At 44.2% G+C, this 22,491-nt stretch overlaps 1 protein-coding gene across 1 annotated transcript in view; it reads right to left on the bottom strand.

Annotated features, from left to right (window-relative positions):
• The window catches only part of LOC146174649 (tear acid lipase-like protein), an 80,525-nt gene that overhangs the window by 41,996 nt on the left and 16,038 nt on the right, over nucleotides 1-22,491 (bottom strand). Inside the window, exons 2-5 of the mRNA XM_084585424.1 lie at nucleotides 10,322-10,535; nucleotides 9,651-9,765; nucleotides 6,697-6,847; nucleotides 1,470-1,562 (exon numbers count right to left, since the gene is read on the bottom strand). Coding sequence (XP_084441550.1) covers nucleotides 1,470-1,562; nucleotides 6,697-6,847; nucleotides 9,651-9,765; nucleotides 10,322-10,535 — 573 coding nt within the window. The remainder of the gene's footprint in view (nucleotides 1-1,469; nucleotides 1,563-6,696; nucleotides 6,848-9,650; nucleotides 9,766-10,321; nucleotides 10,536-22,491) is intronic.

The following is a 22,491-nucleotide window of genomic DNA, read 5'->3' as shown; positions in this document are numbered from 1 at the left end:
ACAACGCGAGGGTATATTTTGTTTTCGGGAAAACGTTTTTTACTTTTACCAGTGCATGATGCAGCTTTCTTGTCGAAGCGTGGATGACGTGGGCTAATTGACACCGCGTAGTAAGCGCTCAGGGCCTCGGTTATTCCGGGAACGTAAGAAACAACGACACGTTTCAAGGGCGTGACGACAAAGGAGTTTCACACGCTAGATAAGGTAACTGTTCTTTCATAGATATTATAAAAGCAGTCGTCGAAAGGAAGTTCTTGGCGCACATCGTTTCCACGACACTTCGCGGCCTTCAGGAGTGCTGCAGATGTTTTCGTCTAGTTTAAACAAGGATGTTGCCAGCAATTTCTTTTGTGTGGCCAGGGGAACGGAGTTGAAATTAGGGTAGGTTCTGGAGTGGGTAGGAATTCGGTAAGCGCTGAAAGAGAGGCTTCCACTGTCGCGTTGAACATGCCAATACGGGTCTCAGAGAACAAAGTTAGGTTTGCTTTGAGGCGCTCTTTCTAATGGGGTTTTGCGCGCGCACAGGGCAGTGATGTCAGCTGGCCTGTAACTCGAGTCGTGTAAATATATTGGTGCGAACATTGCAAGCGGCTTTCTTTTTGCTACTATTTACATCTTCTGAGCTGACACTATGGTCATGAGTCAATAATAATTATTCCATACTGGAAGGTTAAATTCTAAATTATATCCCTTAAATATGTAAATGACTTTCGCAAAGCTATGACTTGCTTTATATAAGTATTGCCAGTTTTGTATATGTTATTAAATTCATTGTCGACTTCATAGCGAAGACTATAGATCTATTGTTTGTGCAGCCACTTTTTCACATTGTTTACTTCGCGTTCTTTTCCTGCCGCCTCCACTCTATGATCCTCATCGGATATGAGGCTAAAAATAAATAAATACTTAGTCGCATTTAATTAGGATGTGTGTATATCTATACCATGCATTTTTTATTCTCAAAACAATCTTAGCCGAACTCTGCTGAGCACTCTACTGAGCGACTTCGTGGTGCCCTTCGCTGAGTCATTCTCGCTCGCTTTAATTTTTTTCTAGCAATCTTATTTATCATTAGTCATTCTCAATTTTACATTCGTTTTTAGGAGGCTCTTCCAGTGGCAGCCTCATTCAGGCCACTCCCTCTCCCCTACAAGCTGAAACAAGATTTCACTGTCTTTACATTGTCACGTATCGCCAACTATGGCAGGGGACAAGTGGCTCGTCAGTGTGCCAGCCGCGCTCAGGTGGTAATGTAAAACCTGACATACGTATACACCACTTTTTTGTCCCGACGGGACATTCAATGCTAGTGCATATAATGCATATGGTCTTTCTTGTCCTTTTGAGTGGTTCGTTACAGAATTTCGCTCACCTCCCGGCGGGTACCATTCAATAGGAATGCAGGCTATGCGCAGGAACTCGAAAAAACAAACTGCCCCCAGGCTACCGCGTAAATATGTATTACTCACACGTATTGGGTCGGCAAAAAGGATGAGCTCTCGCAGAGGATACCCCACATGTGTCATGTATGCGACTGGACCGTAACCCATCAAAATCTCCACCTGAAAGAAAGCAGTTTCTTATTCTGGACGCTTGACATATTTGGCACAAAACATGTTCTGTATGCTTTTGACTAAATCCACAGTTTAAATAGATAAGAGTTTTTCTCTACTTGAAGATACATGTGCGATAATAAATAAAAAGAGTGATATTATAAATACCGTTTACTGATGTGACCTTGAATCGTTGCTGCTGCCGCCTTAAGCCTAACCCCTTCCGCTGTCTAGGTTCCACTGCAGATGAATGTTCCCCTCTTTCAAGCACTGCTTCTGACCTCACTTGTCATGTCCTTCAGTTGTGCAGCCGCTTTTCCTTTGACAATTTCATAATCACATCTCTTCAATGAGACTTCACCTTAGCAACCAAGTATAGAAGTGGCACTCAGCTGTCTAGGGAGTAAAGAGCGTGGTCTAGCCCTCGTTCGCTCCCTGCTGTGAGCCAGAAAGTGCTTTACGGAAAGGGTACTGTAAGCTGGTGTACTATCGTGATGAATAATCCGTGCGTTGTCACTAAATTCGCGTCGCTCCCATCTTACTCTTTGGAAAACATGTGAAGGACATCATAAAAATGCTGAAGATTTATTCTACGGCCCGGTGCCACCCCTTTCACCATCTTCGCACCATTTATAACATAGCGAAAATAATCACTACGAGTTTCTCTGGGACCGCTCATCCTTCTTCCTTATAATGTATTAAAAACTACAAAAGGAAGAACAAGAGACCAACGATGGCGATAATCGGCAATAAAAAATATTATTTTAGCTGTTTACGTGTTTGATTTTGCGGTATTTGGCGCAAATGATTTTAGAGAGCTCACGAACATTCGTACAATTGCAGAGCACACTTTAGTTGTTACAAATACTACCCTACTTCCTCAATTCGCACTCCTTTCCCAGTCCCTTATTGTAATGAGGGACGACTTGCAGTGGGTGATATTAGAGCAATGGATCATTTTGAAAAAAAAAAAAAAAAAGGGGGATGTCTATACAAGTGTTTCACGAGGTCGTCACTGCAGTGGGAAGAATTAGAAGGGTTAGGAAGGGGATTTTTTCGCGCCTAACTGGTATAATGTTCTTTTTTTTTTTTCATCTAAACTTATGTTCCCTGGGATTTATGTATCACCTCCGGTGAGCGTCGTAGGCGAGGTGTAGACAGCCACTACCAGCAAGGCGGTGTCGAACTTTGCAGCACCCAACGTTTTTCTGCGTAACGGTGCTGCAGGCAGACAGAGCTAGCACCCCAGCAGTACTAATAGTCTATAATTTCAAGAAGCTATCCGAGAACCGTCCTAGTTTCCGCACGGCAAAGTACATAGGCGCGCCTTAGAATGTGGTCGCAATGTACGTCATTTTACACCTGCCAGAAGGCATCGAATGAACATTACACGAAGAGACTTGCAAGTGCGGTGATCAATCATGACGTTACACCTGTCGTCAAAAGTTTCGAGATTGTGTGGCTACAACCGACGAGGTGCATCGACTAGCGCTCTGTCTTAATTGGATTTTCCGCGATAGAATGTGAAGTTCTTGTCCACATTGGTAAGGTAGAGGCCAATGATATTTTTAATATGATTTAATGCCGCATACACAAATTCTTGAGGATGATTCTTGGAATAGTAGTACATTACTTCTTTTCATGTGCCAACCTGAAATTTATAAAAGATAATGACATTCCTCTGTCCAAGGGAAAGCTGTCGTCTTCTCACCGGTGTAGTCATCTTATTGGTCATACAGGCAACTGTGAGCCTTTCAGGCAGAATGCAGTATTGCTGAATGTATCTTTCGACCTTCTGTAGCGACGGGGATTCGGCGGCCTCCACAGTTCCATTTGCAAAATTGGAGCCAAGCTCACCGAACTCCAACCATGTTCTTCGCAACTGTAGATTCGTATCGTACAGGGGATATTGAAGGGTGCCTGCCGATCAGTTAACCAGACCATCAGATGCATCCATGATGAGGGTTAGTGTGTATTGTTTATCAATACAGAGCATTATTTTAGATGGCAGGTTTCCCAGTTCAGCTTTGAGTATACATTTCGGCTTTACCAAATGCTCTGTTCTATCTTGCATAGACCTGCACCCAACGACCTTATCCTGTGCTGTGCATGCAACAGCTTTATCCTCTGCTTTTATGGCTGTGGTTGAGTTGTAGTGGTCAGAGTCTTTAAAATATGCTGACAATGATACAGAGCAGTCGATCGAAGTAAAGACACAGAATACGTCATTCCTGACTCACGGCCACCTCGCACAAATTTCTTCACTGATCACTGAATAAGGACTCATTATTCACAATTTCCGTTCGATAAATTTTGTTGATTTCCTGCACAGTCCCTCCAGTCTCAGCAGGTTTCAGGCGCAGGCACTGGACCAGCCGTTATAGGTCGGTCGAGTGCATTTCCGAGGCTGACAGAGAGGAATCCTGTCGGCTTACCAACCAAACTGGCAGATGATTTCAAGGAGATCTTTCTTTACTTCATTTCAATACCGTAAATGCCGTGTAGATTGGGGGTGTAATATAAGGTGTACTTGATAACCCGTATAGAACAAAAACGTTTACTTTTGTGGAGTGCGTTAAAACACGCACTATTATCTTTAATAATGGCAGTTACTCAATTGAAAATGTTGATCGACAAGTGATTGCAACGACGTCACGTGGAAGTATATTTCAGTCTAGGGCTGATCGGGGCAGGAATTACTCAGTAAATGTGACAGTGCGGTTGCGTGGCCGGGCATGACCAATGCACTGCGAAAAGCATGCTAGCTATGTACAAAACGTGAGGGGGGGGGGGGGCGCTTCCGTGGCCCGACCTGCGGCTATGGCTCATAGCATGCGTGAAGATGGTTGCTTTTTCACTGACGTTCACTTAGCACGGCTCACCGACGCAAATCTGCTGGAATGAGAACGACTCCGCGTGTTTGTCGTAGAGGATGCTCAGCGGCTGCTTTCCATCGCAGTGGGAGCAATCGGAAGAAACTTGTCCTCGTTCCGTATCAGGTGCTTCTAAGCGAGCGTCTTGGTTGTGGCCATCAGGATCGGATCGTTCAGGTCCGTGCATTCAGGAGCAACTAGATTGTGTGTCAGCTCGTCGACTTCTACGATATCACCCAAATGGATGAATTCATCCTTGTTCCTTTAATGTGTGTACAGTGTGCTCTTGCTTTGAACAACTTCAATAGATCCAATTTTTCTCATCGGCCTAACCAAATATTCCGTCTTCGCAAGGATGCGTAACTTCAGGTGTACATTTAGGGCACAGTATTGCTTGATACCGCAGCGCAAAGATGCGACCATCTCGCAATCAAGGGAAGCATTCATTCCAGTATTGTCGTAATGGCTTCCGTCGTGCATCAACCGTCATAGTTGGATGAACGGGATTCTCGGAGATACGAGGCCGTCACTCACCACACTGAGTTATGTAAGGTGCGCCTGCTTAGGGGATATTTGTAACCGTTCAGTGTGGATAGATGGGAAATATCACGCTTTCGCACAGATTCGGTACACTTCAAACGCAGTCTGAACTCACACAGAAGGGAAATTATATATACAAGGTCTCGCAGCACATCTCCAGTAGTAGTAGAATCAGGTCATTTTGGTACCAGACCCCGCTGCGGTTAGGGAGATTGACTGCCGGGGCGAAGGATGCGGAATCGAATCCCACCCTCAGCGGCCGCTTTTCCGTGCAAGCATAGAACAAGGCTCCCGTGTGCTGTGCGATGTCAGCGTACGTTAAAAAAATCCCACGTGGTCGAAATTTCTGGGACCTTCCACCACAGCGCCTCTCATAGCCTGAGTCGCTTTGGGACGTTAAGCCCTATACATTAAACCACCATTTTGGAACCAGAGCGGAATCCATTCTGACTACACGCTTCCAGAAGGATTATCTCGAAATTGACGCTAGGACGTCGTTTTCCGCCCTCATTCTTCGCGCGCCTTTTTTTTTTTTATCTTCCTTTGGCTATCGCGAGCGAACAGCACAGTTTTCTAGATCAGGGCGTTGAGCGTCTCTCTCGGCGGCTCGAACATCATAGTCCTTTCGGAGGCAGCGCCTCACCTCGGCTTCTGCGGCGATCATTCGTGGATACTCTCGCCGATGGTGATTGACAAACTTTCTTTAGTAAATCGAAACTTCCAGCTCACACATCATCGCCACAGTTAGTGCAATATCACCGGCAAAAAGGCTATAATTCATTTTATTCATTAGTCAGCTCGTCGATTCGCATGTCGCTGCAAAGAGCGTTAGAATATGACCACACGTCCGTTTGATTTCACTTTTTGTGGGTGGATGGTGAGCCGGCCTCTGACGTAGTATACACTGGGTGCAGACAGAGTGCAGAGTACATTTCTTTAGCGAATATACTGTGTGTATGATGTGGGCGATACGCTCGAAATTACTGTGCATCAGACGCTGTATATTGACAGCTCGATACCTCGCTCGGTCGACAGATAGGTTAGGTCGATCTGGTGTGGTAGGGGGCTTCACGTTCCAAGGGGACTCGAACAATAAGAAGTGCCATTCCGACGTCCTACACTGTTGAATAACGTGGGTTGAAGTCGCACTGTAAAGGCGTCTTACATTTCTCCTCTATTGAAGCATGGCTGCTTCCTCCGAGATTGAATTCGGATCGCCCGCCAAAGTAATTGATCGCCCTAACCACTGATTACCAATACAAGCAGGTAGAACCTCATTGCATTCATCTACGCTTTCCGGAGCCAATAAGGGTCTCCGGAGAGAGGCCAAAAGGTTCTTTTTCAGAATATTTACAATTACAATGATGTGCCTTGCAATATTGAAACACTTCAACACAGAGTTTGCGACAGCCTGTGTGGAGCAGCATTCTGAGATGTTTTTCACATGGCCTGGACCTGCCCTTACAATTCCTGCCTTTTCGAATTTTTTCATCACCTATTCCTCTAGGGAGGCCCTGGAGGAGGCGCTTATGAGCTGCCATAACCGACAGGCCCTGCGGACCTTGGTCGCCAGGGCGCGAGCGGCGTGAGACGCCATTTTGGCTCCGGAATTGAAGCTCCACCGAATTTGTGGGGAACGAGAGCAATAAGGCCTGGGACCAAACTTTATGTGACAGTAAAGTTTGCCCCCCCCCCCCCCCCCCCTAACTCCACGCCTTTCGTAGACGAACCTTGTCGTTGTATTCGGGCCTCGTGGAGAGTAGGACTAGGCTCGCCGTGAACCCCTGCGAGAAGGCCAGCACCGGCAGCTTGGCCACGCCGGTGACGTTGATGACGAGGTCGATGAACGCAGCAACATCATAGCAGCCAATCTCATTGAAGCTGCCCGAAAAAGAAAAGATAGTAGGACGAAATAATTGAGGAAGGTGCTTCTGTTTTTACAGGAAGAAAAAGGCACAGATAATAGAAAATTCTCAGTGATTATCTTCAGGCTGACTGTATAGCCTCGAATCCCTGAACAGAACATAGTGAAAACATAAAAAAACAACGATGCCAGAGTTCGGATCCCTCAAGTTCGAAGAAAATGTAAGAAACAATATGCTGCTAGTTTTCGTGTCTGTTACAGATGCACGCTCTTGACGCCTTTGGTTGTCTGCGTGTCCTTAAAAGCACTCCTGAAAAAGTGCCGAGGGAGAGTAAGGAGGTTATGTGTACAGGCAATGAAGGAATCGAGTACGGGCACCCTCCTTTTTACGGCCTGCACACGGTGGGCTGTTGTGGCCTATCGCAGCAACCCTCCCCAGGCGCTACTGCGACCAAATCCTAGCCGCTCGAGGGGCGCCGTTAATTATTTATTTAGGCACAGCGCCAAGTCACATTACAGTGGGGGAGGGAGGAATTCGGTAAAAACGTCCCCAGAAAAAACATATCCGGAGCAAATGTCCTCGCAAAAATGTCCCTATTGGCGAAATAGGAAAAAATGTCCCCAAACGGGGCTGGCGTCTTGCGCTATAGGACGGGGACTACGTTTCCCCGTGGTGAGCTGCAATGATGAATGACGCATGTTAACTTTATTACAGCGGTTTCACCTGTCGGCTTGGAATTGACCGCGAAGATTGAACTGACGCGGGCACTCATGACAAAAAAAATTATGGCAGCGGTAACATCCAGTCACAGCGCCTCGTCTTCACTTTGTTTGCGGGGAAAAGAGGAGCTGACCACCGGCTTTACCGGAGAAGCTTGTAGCGATGCTTTAATATGTCCATGATGCACGACCGGTTAAGCCTCGTTCTGCTTATACCATCATCACCCTTATCACAATTCTGCACCGGCATCAGAAGAACGGTTGAACCTCGTCACCAGAAGGTCTAAAGTAATTGTAGTGACGTCTTCTGCTTTGGGTGGTTCCCCGAGACTACCATACGCCGATCCGCTTGTACCTTTCTAAGTGGGCAGTGTTACCAAACTTATTAGAACTGCCATATATGATTGCTTAAAGAGCTGCGGAGATCGGAAGCTCGCAACGTATAAAGAGCTAGATGGCTCTTTCACCATTCTTTTACACAGTTTTTGTAAACATTTCGGGCCCCCAGAGGACGCGTTCCAAATGATGATTACATTTACCTCAAAGCCAAGAAAGAATGGCATAAAATGTGCTTTTTTGTTCATGTGAGTTCCGAAAGAAATCCTTTTTTAGGGCCAGCTTTAGCCTTGGGGACGTTTTTCCCTAGTTGCCGCTTCTTCAGGGGACCTTTTTCACCTACACCCAGGGGAGGGAATACATAAAGAAAGCATGACATTAGCAGTGTAGCAACGGAAACAGACCAACATGGCATGAAAAGTAGACGAAACAAAAAAAAATCTCACAGCATCATACACCTGAAATGGTTATTGCAGCATAGAAAAGAAAAAGATCTTTAAACATAATACAGTTTCTGAGTAGTTTCTGAAGACGATTTTTTCCAATCACGTATAGTTTTGGACGCAGTTGACGCGTTGGTGTGAAATATAACGTATTCCGGTGAACATTTAATGTCAACGTTTCACAGGAACATAACGACCGTGACTTGGGTTGCAACAGCTTTTAAGACGCAATACGAAGAAACGACTTTCTGACATTTTAAAAAACTTGCGCCCTATTTTTGAAACACTGTATTTGTCATTAGGAAATGACGGCCCTTACGGCGAATATATCCAGTTGCATCTGTTTGTGTGACAAGCATAAAATATGAAGCACAACATATGAGTAAAACAAAAACAGTGTTATTGAGCGCCTATTTTTATTTTAAAGTTGAGCCATTTATCTTATCCAGCTTCAGCGATTAGTAATTCCTTTCGGCCGCCATGGTGTTACCTCGGCCGTTAAAGACCGCTGTCACCTCCGGCCGCGTCCACGTAGGCTTAATTGGCCTTGCGACATTTCTCCGAGTCATTTCTAGAGCCTCGGTTCTTTTTTGCTTTCGCGCTTTGTTGTGTTCCGGGTGTATGTGTTTTGGCACGGGGTGGAGGGCATCCTGAGAATTTCTCTCACGTACTTTTCGAAATAGACTGGCGCTGTAACCCCCTTCAACTGAGTCTTTCAATTTGAAAAGATCGCACAGCCTCTGCGAGTTCTGCCCACGTGGTATGGACTCCTAGAGCCAGCATCCTCTCCGTGGATGTGCATCTGGTCAGTCCTAGCACTCTTTTGACGCACTGTCTGTGTTATGTGCACTGTCGTCTGCACCTTCCATTGTACTTTTTCAGTTTTGGTCATTTGTAACTGTCTAATAAAAATTGTTCCTAAGCACTCTCTTGCACCAGTGCGAGTAGCAGTGGGAGGAATAATGTCACTCAGCTTTTACACACTCCATCACTGACTTAGGGCAGCCAAGTTCTCTGGCACGATAGCCAGAAATGGTAGCTCTCAGGGAGGGTTTAACAGACGGCAGCATTTTTCTCGATTTTTATGTTGTACAGCCAGACATACTGGACGGTAGTTTCGCTTCACACCGGGCTTATATCATATAAAGTGAAATAATTTAAGGCGTTCGACATGCCAACATTTTGAGCTGTCCGTATATAAAAATTGTTCAAAAGTATGAAATGGGAGCAGACAGAAATCGCTGCAATTCTTAGATAGTATCGTTAGGACACAAATAAGCGCTGTTTTTACTAGTATCGAGGTGCTATTAAGGCATCTTACCTCCACTGCCAGTATCGGTCGTCTTCCTGGCTGAGGTAGAGGTGGCGAGAGCGGAATGCGATCTCCTTTGTGTTCATAGCCCACACGTCGTAACCGTGATCAGCAAGAAGGAAGCCTACCGCAAAAAGAAGGAAGCATCTGCTTGTGGCTTTTAATACCGCGCATTTGGGCCTTATGCCGGCGACTTAAAGAAAATTGAGAAATTGTTTTCAGGAAAACCAAACAAAAGGAATCCCAGGTAGAGCCTAGCACATGAGTAAAGCCACAGCGCTCCTATTTAAATATGCGATGCCAAATTCGTTACAAATTTTCCAGCCCAAACAATGTATGCTGTAACGACTGGGCATTCTAAACTGATTGCATGCGCCGCAGTGGCTAACGGATAATGGCGTTCGACAGCTGGTTGCAAGCTTAGAGGAGAAGTAGCTGAGACGTTTATTCCGAAGAACTTTAAAGGAAGTCGGGTGCTTAAAGGGACTTCAGAGTCCAGGATTATCTTCGCTTATAGGGTTAATTTTTGACGTAAGATCTCGTGTCAAGCTCTCCCCCGTCGCATTCGCCTAGCTGCTTAGTTTTATGGCCCACTTCTGAAATTACGATAATTTAAACCCAAAGTTCCCAGTGAAATATTTTGCTTTCCCTGTTTATATAGCATGCAAGCATTCAGTCACCTGGGCTTTGCGATGGGAAGTTGAGGAACCATATGCCAGACTCGCACAATATTCCCGGCACCAGAAGAATAGGGATGCCGCGTGTGGAGTCCTCTGATGAAGAAGTTCCGTTCTTTCCCCGTCTGCCGACCCTGTCCACTTCGAGTATGTAGCCGTCGCCCGTGGTAACATTGCTCGTCTCGCAGGAGTAGCCGAAGTCTCGCACCAGCTCGCACTGTGATCGTGATAGCAGAGGTCATAAGTTGCAACTCAGCGCTTGGTCGCCAAGGTTAAAAGCACAAATATATATGTTCGAAGCCGTGTGAATTTCCAAGAGCACGAACAAAACACCCCGCGCAAGACACAGGAGCGCCAAAAGAGAATAAACAGTTATAAGTAGAACGACACCAGGTCGTTTCTGAACTACCACGCCACTCTTGTCATGTGCCCTGCTCAGATTAGTGCGGCTTTGTTCAAATTTCCTCTACTGTACCATCAGGGAACGAGCGGACTTTGGGCAGAGCACAATGTATCGAAACTTTCTAATGCTGCTTTGTTTCCGCCTAAAGCCACCGATGTGTGGCTTTATCACTTTTTTCGCGACGCGGAATCTAACCAAATACATCTAGAATAATTGAATTCGCGTACAAAGGCTCCTATGTTATTTAAAATTCTAGTAGATTGCTTCCTCGCAATATCTCGACAGTAATAAGCGCAGCGTAGACAAGAGATATTTTTTCTTTGATAACAACCGAGTGCATGATAATGGATGAGCTGACTGGCGTGACATTATTGCGGGCTTTTTATTGGGCTTACTTGTGCCTATGACAGCAAGCAAATCAAAGGGTTCATCATTGTACATGGCACTGCTACCATCCCTTGACAATGTTCCAAACCATTAACTTTCCTTTCATAGGTGTGCTGATTTAATGACTGCCCCATCTCTAAAGAGGCTTTACGGCGAAACTATGCACACAATTTAGTAGTCATAAACCTGTTCTTTTTGGTACCAATACCCAAATCAGGTAGTTTCAAGTTTCAACCTTAAAGGGCGGGGTATCCAGTGGTCAGTGACGCAATGAAATAATGAACCCAAAGAGCGAGCTAGAGAGAACGCTGGCAAGCGATGTGCATGGACTTTGCGAGGATATTAGCGTTATAAACAGGCCCCTCGCCGACCGAAGCTGTCAGCGGAGTTTCCGTCCGGAGAACGAAATAGTTTATTGCTATCGCTCCGCCACTAACCCCTCCCTTTTTTCAAGCTTCTGTCCCCTAATAATTTGAAGACTGCGCCTCAGTGGCAGCTCTGCCGCAAAAATTTTTTCGAGGCGTGTCTTTTTGGAAAAAACATGGTCCCTGGGTCATCCGAAACGTGTAGGCAGCCGCAGAGCTATAAAGCGGAAAAGCTTCAAATCCACGCGTCCAGGCCAAAACCCAAGTCGCTCGGGCAGTCGCTGGGGTGTAGTCGTTTACAGCATTGCGCAATGCGCTTGTTTACGTTCCCCTACTGGATCCGGACAACCGTAAGGGGGCCTTGTCACAGTCTTCTACCGCTTCAGGCCTTTCGGCGGAAAACAGCAATCAGATGCACTACGGTCCATCCTTTGTTTCCTTTTTATTCTGCTGCATAGAATTTCAAAAGGGAAATCTGCTAATATATATGTACAATCAGCGGCAAGGTCGTCTTGAGGCTCACCTCGCTTTGGCGAAACTGCAAGTGGTAAAACAATTTCGTAATGAAAAGTTCTCCGGTAGCGAAAGGCATTTCAAAAGAAAGACATAAAAGCGAAGTCTACGTAACCGTCTACTATAATCGAGGAATGTGTTCGTATGGCAGTAACTATAAAAAAATTGAATATACAGGCTCCGCAGTTCACAGACATGAAATAAATGATCTTGGAGTGAAGCATTGGCGGGAACACAATTTCGCTTCGGACAAGTAGACACGCAGGAGAATAATAAAACACGGTCAAATTATCGACTGTATAGGGATGATGTGACAAACCTGACACGGCTATATTTCACATAATCCCCATCTTTGCGCACTGTGGAAGTTGTGAATCTACGCAAGACACCAGGAGAACTCATGATGTTTTAAGGTACAGTCATCATCTGCTCGTCCTCAGGTGGATTATGGTTATGAAAATTCGAAAAGGGATAAGGCATCGTTATTTTGAGCATTAAATCATTCCAAGGATGTCAGTGCGACAGCTGTGGTTCCCGATCCTCTGGCAACACGCCATGAAGTTCGTGCGGGGCGTTAGCACGGTTATAAGTTCGTATTAACAGAAACCTGCGGTGTGGTTCCGGAAACAGACAACTGCATGTGGCATCATGGAGAGGAGCAGCGCAAGGAAACACGGATACAAGAACACGCGAAAAAACAGGACTGCGAAGTCCGTGTCTGCTTGAGTCCGTGTTTCCTTCCATAATGCCTCACCGACTGGCCCGCACATAAGCTATTACAACATGGGGCACTCAAGTTTTCCTACATGCTGCAAATGCGTAGGCATTAAGTGCTACTGTTTCACTTCTGCTGCCTGTTTTTTTTTCTTCTTTTTTTTTTTTTAGCGTGAGCCTCATTTTACATAGTTTCGAGTGGTTTAGCGTTTGATTTTGGATTCCACTCGTCGAGTCTTTTTTTAACCATATATGAAGGCATAGTAGCCCGAAGTTCAGTAGTTAATTACAGTTAATTATTGGTTATAAACTAAGACTTGCAGTTAGTCCAGTGCAATTATATTCGATGGAAGCTATCCTATGATATATGACATTATGCGGTAGCCTAAATATTAATCTTTAATCACATTTATCTAAACATCAATATACAATTAACAACTACAATTAGTCCAGCACAATTATATTCTGCATAATCTGTCCAACGATATATGGCTTTGCGCTGTAGCGTTTGGTTTTGTTTATGGGGTGTAACGTCCCAAAGCGACTAAGGTAATGCGATACGCCTCAATTGAGGGTTTCGGAAATTTCGACCACATGGGGTTTTGTAACGTGTACTGTCATCCCTCAGCACACGGGCGCCTTGTTTTCATCCCCATCTAAAAGCAGCCGCGGCGGTTGGGAATTTATCCCACATCTTTTTTGCACAGTAGTCGAGCGCCTCAACTACTGCAACATCGGGGCGGAGTAAACTTGATGCTGTAAGGTAAGGTTTATTTTGATTCGCAAATAGCTAATTAATGATAATTAATTAGGAGGCACAACTAATCCACTGCAATTGTACTCGACGTAAGCTGCGCAGCCACTCCGGACACATTCTGTACACGACAATCATGAGCCAAATTTATTTATTTACTTATTTATTTGTTTATTAATAATTAATTTATTTATTTTTATACAAAATACTAAAAGCTCTCCACCGTATAATTGTAAGGGGGGAACATCATGAAAACAATACGCGTAGAATACAACAAATTTGGCCAATCGGAGGAAAGAAAAAAAGAGGGGAAGCAAAAATGAAGAAATAAAATTCCAGAGTACAGGACTCCTTAACAGCACAAAAATAATCCATCAAAATTTATATATGATAAGACAGGATAAGAAGAGAAGCAGAACAGAAACCATGCATAAAATGCACAACACGGGACCGACACAAGAGAAGGGCATATAAAACAAAATACACTAGGAGAATTCATGCTACACGACAGTAACCGTTATTTAGGTCACATTAACACTCGTATTTACGTGTCGATGCAATCATTTTAGCAGGTGGTTTTGTTACACGGTGAGAAAATAAGTGGGAGAAGCAGCTACAGTTTGTACTGGTCGGCAACTACAGTCATGCGTTGTCGGTAGAAAAAAAAAATGCTCTATTTGAATCTGTTCATTCGGGAATCGTAGTCATCGACTCTTAGTGGATGGTCAGTGTGGGCTGATATGTAAGTTGGCTAATATATGTATTTCTCTTCTAGGATGCCAGTTGTTTCATTAAGAACATTAAAAAGAAAGAGAGCGTCAAATATATTCGCCAATTTTCAAGTTACGGCCACCCCACCTTCTCGCGCAAATCAGACCTTTCTTGAAAATTGAAATTCCAGTGACACGTTGAGAGCTCCAGTTTGCCAATATTCTGTTTTATATATGGTTCTGGAGCGGCGCAACGGTATTAAGATATAGGACATACGTTGGCCATTAATGAGGTCTCTCTATTTGGATGAAGAATCCCTAAAGTATATTCGGAGCAAATTTAATGTGCGACTGCTTATGTATTGTTTGCGTGCGTATTACACGACAGGATGGAAGGAGAGCAATAAAATGGCTACACGGTCTGAAAGCGACTCAAAAAGGCTATTGGCCTCGATGGATGGATGGAATATAGGATCGTCCCCTTTGAAACGGGATGTAGCAGTTGCTTTCATGCTCACTTTTCTCCCTATATCTTAATTATTGATTTATATTGGTTAACTAAACCATCATTCTATTTCTTAAATTTTTTGTTTCTACATTACTAACATTATGTCACTTCTCTGCTTTTAAGCTACCAATCTTCCAGTTGTTTTTTGCTAGTTTGCACCGCCGGTTTATTCACCCGGCCACTGGTATGTCTAAACCCCAGAGCTTCAGGAACAGTTACTGTGCCTGCATCAACTTCCGGGTGGATACCATTATATTCGAGTATAATATGGTCAATTGTTTCACTGGAGTTACCACATACTGCACATGCGTCATCTTCATTGTTAAATTTCCTTTTGTAGCTGCGTGTTCTAAGGCACCCTGATCAAGCTTCAAAAATTAGGGCACTGCCTCTTGAGTTATCAAAGAAAGCTTCCTTCCTGATGTGCATTTTCCACTTTCGGTATAATTCCACGCTCTGTTTCTTCTCCATCGAATTTACCCAATTTTTACCTTCTGTGTTTTTCACCTGTTGCTTAACGCTCTTTATTTCTCCGTCCTTGTGAATAGCATACTTACAAGTTAGTTTCCTAGTTCTTTTCCTCCATTGTGAGTCAACGCTTTTTAAGTACAGGTACTTAAATACTTTAGCTGCCCATCTGTTACTGTCCAATTTCGTCAGGCGTTCCTCATATAATATTTTACCCTGAGCTTCCCGTACTTCGAAAGATGCCCAGCTCATATCTCCCTGTACCGCCTCATTTGTGGTTTTGCCGTGGGCACCTAGTGCTAATCGTCCAACGGAACTCAGATTTATTTCTAATGTCGACTGTACCTCTGATTTTAGGCACAAAACCGCATTTCCGAAATTAAGTCCGGGTACCCTAATTCCTTTCCAAATACCCCTCAAAAGCTCATACCTGTTGTATCCCCACAATGCTCTATGCTTCATTATCTCGGCATTCCTTCGTCCTTTGGCCTTAAGTGATTGCTCATGCTTTCCAGTGGATGCCAATCCTTCGTTTACCCATACCCCCAGATATTTGTATTCTGCTACTCTGGGTATTTCATGGCCTTGTATTTTAAGACCATTATCACTTGAGCCGTTGAAAATCATCAAACCCGACTTAACTGCGCTAAAACTGAAGCCTAGAGCATCACCTTCGTCTCCGCAATATTTAACTAGAGTTTGCAATTCTTCCAGACTCTCAGCTAGCAGCACAATATCGTCTGCATACATCAAACCGGGGAGGCGCTGCTCTTCTGCCTTTCCACCTAATCTATATGACAGGTTAAAACCTAGGTTACTGTCTTGTATCCTCCGATCCAGGTTTATCATATAAAGCATGAACAGCAGCGGTGATAGAACACAGCCTTGTTTTAATCCTTGGCATACTTTGACATCCTCCGTACTTCTTATCCCTTCCCACGTAATTTCTACTTTGTTATCCCGGTATATTTCCTGTAGGAACTCTATTATCTCATGACCGATACCTTCTTCTTTTAATATGTTCCATAGGAGTTCCCTGTTTACGTTGTCGTACGCCCCGTTTATGTCCAGGAAGGTCAAATACAAAGGCCTATTTTCCACTCTAGTTATTTCTATGCATTGGATAAGCACGAACAGGCTATCATCTAAGCGCCTACCATTTCTAAAGCCGTTCTGAAGTTCTCCGAGTATCTTGTTACTTTCTACCCATGATTGCACCTTTAATTTCACCGCCTGCATGGCCAACCTGTACATAACAGATGTTATAGTAATCGGCCTGTAGGAATTGATATGCATCCTTTCTCCTTTCCCTTTATAAATCAAATTCATTTTGCTCTGCCGCCAGCTGTCCGCAATTTTCTTATTCGTTATGACTGTTTCCAGAGCTTTTAACAACGTTTCCTTACTTTTTCGACCAAGTTCATTACTCAGCTTGATCTGAATTCCATCTATTCCTGTAGATGTGTTTTTAGGAATATTTTTTTCTGCCTTTTTCCAGTTTAGATTGGTCAGTTCTAAGCTCCTTTGTATTCTGCTACCTTGTGTTGCTTCCTGATTTGGGGAGATTACCCTATCGTCGCTTTTAAATGACTCGGCTATAACTGATGTAATGTAGTTCACTGCGTTGTCTCCCTTTCAACAATTTAACTCATTATCTTGAATCCGACCTTGCTTTCTTTGATTCCTTTTCCCTAGCCACCTTATATGGTTACAGATATTTCTTGCTCGGCCTCTAGAGGCATCGTGTATGTCAGCCATCCAGCGATCAGTGGACTGTTTAATTTTACTTTGGACAAGGGCCTGTACCTCAAGTTTCTTTTGTCGATATGATTACCATTTTTGGTCAATTTTCTCCTGAGATTCCTGTGCTTTCTTTGCCACTCGATGTTCCCTTGAAGCAGCCCGTCGTTGTTCAATAGCTTCCCTGATTTCCTTATTCCACGAGCTCCGTGGCTTCCTCTTTCCATTCCAGTGGTTTGCTACTTTAACCTCCTTAATTTTTCTCCTTATGAGTAGTTCTACCTGTTCATAATGCCAGTCTTCCATGGGGCTTTTCTCTATTGCTTCCTCTATGTCTGCTGCTATCTGCGCTATTTGATCGTCGTTTAATTTTGCGTCTACTTTCTGTCTAAGTTCCATTTCTCTTTTCATCAAGGGTCCCATCTGCAGACTAATACGTTTATGATCGCTTCCCAGACCACATTCCCCTTCTTCTTCTATTTCCATTTTTGTGACCTTGCTATAAATTTCCTGCGACATTAGACAGTAATCAATGGTCGTCTTCCTGTCGCGGAATTCCCACGTGATTTTGCCTTCACATTTTGTTTCTCTATTTACTATAATTAGATCATGTCGCTCACAGAAATCTAGCATTAGCTTCTCGTTACAATCCGTGTATCCATCCAGATCGTCGATGTGGCCGTTCGTGTTCCCCAGTAGAATAATATTGGCCCCGTTTCCAAACTGGCTTATATCGTCACTGAGACATTCAACAAGATCCTTGTTTTCTTGCCTGCATTTGTGTCCTGTTCCTAAATAAACTATCCCTAGCTATGTTCTTATGCCGGCAATTGTTCCTGATACCCAGATATGCTCTTTACAAGATGATTTAATTCTTTGCCAGTTTTTTCCCTGGTGTATCAACATACCTACCCCTCCACCCTTTTTTTCCGCTCTCGTTCTGTTGTACCCTTCCCAGACGTAGCCTTATATAAACGGCGGATCTTCTAGATCCCCGAGACGAGTCTCGCAAAGAGCGTACACACCTATTTTGTCGTCCTTCAACTGCTGTTCTATCTCTAGCCATTTCGCTCTTTTTCTACCTCCTTGCATGCTTATGTCGCTGATCATGAAGCTAAATTTCTTTTTTGTACTTTTCTTTCTCGAACTCCTCCTTGCCATTTTTGGAGGCTCAGTCTCCGTTATTACACTTTCTTCTGCTTCACTTCTAACTACCTCTGTGCACGGAGTCCTCGCGGACCCCCTAAAAAAGCTACACCCCTGCCTGCCAGGAGCCAGCCGATCTCTGCTCCCTTCCTTCTGTTACAATGAATGCCATCTCGCTGAAAAGCGCTATCTACTCTGCGTTATGCACCTCCCTGTTTACCTCAACCACTTCTAAATGCTTCTCCAGGCTTAACTGTCTGATGTCCTGATTAACTGTCACCACGTCCTTTTACAGCTTTCCGTTCAATCCTAGCACCTCCGGTACTGAGCATACAACTATCTCCGCTTTCTTGATCATCGAGATCGAACAGAGTCGCCATCTATCGGCATAGCGGCGAAACCTACCCAGTGTGGATGCGTGTTCGCGTCGCGTGCCAGCCCGCAGTGATTTACGTGTGCGCGTGCGGCGTGTACAAGAATGCTTTTTGTTTGTTTCATGGTTGCTGTGCGCTTTTTCTTACCTATCTGCCTCTTGCAAAAGAAATATCCTCGGGGCACGACATCGCAGCCGCCATGCGCTCACCGCTGTTTCTTGCTCAGGTGCTGTCCTGCGTCCTTTTCTCTTGGTCTCCCGTGGATCCTTCATCACTGGATGAGGGATTCAAGCATGCGCCTATCCATTTCAACCTCAGCTCGATTTTTGCCGATGATGCTTCGATAGCAAGTTGCTGCGTCTCGCCTCTGCATCTGCCTCCCAGTTTGGCTCCGACTGCGCTGGTGATCTGGCAACACGGATGCACGAGCAGCACTATCTTCGAGGGGCGGATATTTATTCGCCAGTTTCAAGCCGGCCACCTGGGGCACGACGTCGCAGCCGCCATGCGCTCACCGCTGTTTCTTGCTGAGGTTTGTTACCGGTTTCCCGCTGTATGCTATTGCAGTTCCAATCGATGTATTATTGCGGTGTCGTGCCCCGACGGCCTGCTTTGTGGTATGAAAAAGTGTGCTGCTATGTGGAAGTATGGTCATGGTCTCCTATGTCAAATTTTACTGTTATTATTTGGTGATGTTGAGAGCAACGCCGGTCCCGATTACGATACTCCTCAGTTTAGTTCGGATAGGGAGGCTATGGCTGGGATTTACGCAGTATTGAAACGTCTAGAACTACGTCAGACGCAGTTTCTCAGGAACTCCACATGTAAAACAACAGCAGAACACTACAAGTACGTCTTTGCAAGGCTTCCTGGGCAGTATCTCTGCACTAGAGACCGACTTGCATTCCTTACGGCAGACTGCAAATGCTCGTACTCCGAATGCATTACCCTGTGTTGACACCTTATCCAGTGATATTGCCCATCTTAAGGCCTGTTTTGAAGATGTATCCAATAGGTCCCGCAGAAATAACCTGCTTATTCTAGGTCTAAAATATTCCGCAACAGAGAGCTGGTCTGAATCTGAAAAAAAAAAAGAAATATGCGCGCTTTCTTTTCCTCTTTTCTTCTCCAAGATATTCCATCTGAAAGTATCGAAAGGACTCACCGAATAGGTCGCTTTGTTGAAGGCAAAACCCGACCTATTGTCGTTAAATTTTGCAGTTATAAGGTCAAGGACAATATCTTATCATGTGGTTTTAGGCTCAAGGATACTAAGTTTGCCTTGCGCGAAGACTTCCCGCCTGCGGTTAGAAAGACACGTTTCAAGCTTTCACAATACGCTCGTGACCAGGCTTTTCCTTCGAAGTTGCGATTCAATAAGCTTTTCGCAAATAAAAAGTGCTCTGTCTATGATTGTGAACATGACCGAGTTGTTTAGCTCAGGGAATAGCAAAAAGGAGGCAACTGCCTGCTCAGCAGCATGGGCCTGATCTTCATTCTACGCCTTCGGCATCATCAAATTTTGAATTGACCATTCTCATCGTGAATTGCAGGAGTATAAAAAATAAAACTGATGAATTTGCTGCCCATGTTTCCTCCGTTAAGCCTCATGTTATAATTGGCACTGAGTCGTGGCTGGATGATTCAGTTCTGAGCCTGGAAGTTTTCCCAACTGGTTATAACGTGTATCGTCGCCACCGACACTTGCATGGTGGAGGGATATTTCTACTTGTTGAGGAATGCTTTCGCTCTTCAGCAATAACAGTGCCCCCAGCTGGCTGGGAATCAGTGAGGTGCAACCTTCGCCTATGCAATGGAAGGGACCTGATTATTGGTTCCGTCTACCGTCCCCCTTCTGCTACCAACCCTGACGTTTTCAGGTCACTGTCTGAATTCTTGCTTGGCTTAAAAAAATGACTTTGTTTGGCGGGGATTTCAATATGCCTGATTTCAAATGGGTTGACTACAAACCTCTTCATACGAACCAATCTTCATTGTCTTCGGCTTTTTGTGAATTACTGCTAATGATCTATATCAGTACGTCACTGAGCCTACTCGGGAAACTCAGCACTCATCTTCAGAGTTAGATTTCCTCTTCTGTAACCGGCCATCAGTAGTGCGCGGCACTGTTCTCATACCAGGAATAAGTGATCACAGTTTTGTTGTTGGTAATGTTAGGCATTTTCCTTATTTAATTCCAAAAGGTCTTTCTGGGAAAGTTTTTGTTTTTACCAAGGGCGATTATACATCAATGAAAAACGAACTTGCTTCCTTCCTTCCCAATTTTATTACTCTAAGCCAGAGTTTAGACTGCAGTTCACTGTGGGAGGTATTCAAAAATACATTGGGCAGCCTAATTCATAAATACATCCCAACAAAACTTCTTTCTGGTAAGCGGCGCCGCGACAAACCATGGACCACGCGACAAATCAGACGACTTGTCAGGAAAAAACATCGCCTTCTTCAATCGTATAAAAAGAATCGATGCCCTGCTGTATTGCAGTCAATTCGGGCACTTGGCAGTACACTAAAAAGTAAAATTAAAGCTCATAAGGATAACTTCTTTAATAATCTGGGTTCTAAACTGCGTAGTAACCCCAAGGAATCGTGGACGTTTCTGAAACACAACGGACGCGAACCAGTCGGAATCCTAAACTTAGACGTCGATGGCGACCTTGTTACTACTAATGGTGATAAAGCTTGCCGCTTTAATGCATATTTTCAGTCTGCCTTTGCACTAGCGTACATCGGAGAACATCCGAACACTCGTGAATTTATTACCGAAACCATGCGTGAATTGGTTTTTACTTACCAGGGTGTTTTAAAACTGCTTAGTAACATCAGGGCCGCCTCCGCCAGTGGCCCTGATGTTGTACCCACCTTTGTTTTAAAATCATGTGCGAATGAAATTGTTCATTATTAATCACCTTGTTCCAAACATCGCTTAATGTTTGCCAAACGACTGAAAAAATGCTAATGTTGTCCCAGTGCATAAAAGTGCACAGCCCAGTCATGAAACACCTTGACTCTCATGACTTCTTTACGCCAGTTCAGCATGACTTTAGAATGGGTTTTTCCTGTACCACACAGTTACTTGAGTTCAGTAATGATCTGTTTTTCTCTTTTGACCACGTATATCAAATTGATTGTGTATTTCTGGATTTTAAAAAAGCCTTTGATTCTGTACCTCATGTGCTATTATTACATAAGTTACGTTGTCTTGGTCTGCATCCCAATATCATCGACTGGCTTCATTTATATCTCCAGGACCGCATGCAGCGTGTTGTAATTAATGGTTGTCACTCCGATTCCGTAAACGTCTCCTCAGGTGTGCCCCAGGTGTCTGTCCTTGGACCCCTTCTTTTTCTCATTTTTATTAATGATATTGTTCTTGACCTCACCTGCCAAGTTCGGCTATATACTGACGACTGTGTGCTTTACCATGTTGTGGAAAGTTCCTCTGACGCATTGAAACTTCAGCGAGACCTAAATTTTATCCAGTACTGGCGGTCAAAATGGCAAATGTCTGAATATTTCAAAATGCAAACTTGTCTCGTTCACTCGTAAGCGTTCCCCTCTACAGACCTGTTACTCATTAAATAATGTTCCCCTGCAAAAAGTTTCTGAATATATGTATCTCGGCGTATATTTCACATCTAACCTTACGTGGACGGGACCAGTTGAGCATATTATATCGAAAGCCTGCAGAATGTTTAATTTTTTAAAGCGTTATTTCAACAAAGCGCAGTGAAATGTCAAGCAGCTACTGTATTTCACTTACACAAGGCCAATTCTTGAATATTCATGCCCTGTATGGGATCCCCAATTTATTTACTTATCTGACATGCTCGAACGCGTCCAAAATAATGTTGCTAGATTTGTGTCTAACAATTACAACTTTTCATCTAGTGTCACGTCTATTAAACATCATCTTGGTTGGGAATCTTTAGGTCACCGCAGAAAACATTTCAGATTGCAGATCATCATCATCATCATCAGCCTGATTATACTCACTGCAGGGCGAAGGCCTCTCCCATATTTCTCCACTTAACCCGGTCATGTATCGCATTTGTTTTGGAAAGCTCAGCTAT

This window comes from Amblyomma maculatum, chromosome 11, assembly GCF_055883805.1.
Source record: "Amblyomma maculatum isolate TAMU_Amacu chromosome 11, ASM5588380v1, whole genome shotgun sequence".
Classification (NCBI taxonomy): domain Eukaryota; kingdom Metazoa; phylum Arthropoda; class Arachnida; order Ixodida; family Ixodidae; genus Amblyomma; species Amblyomma maculatum.
This window is presented reverse-complemented; position numbering and strand designations above follow the sequence as displayed.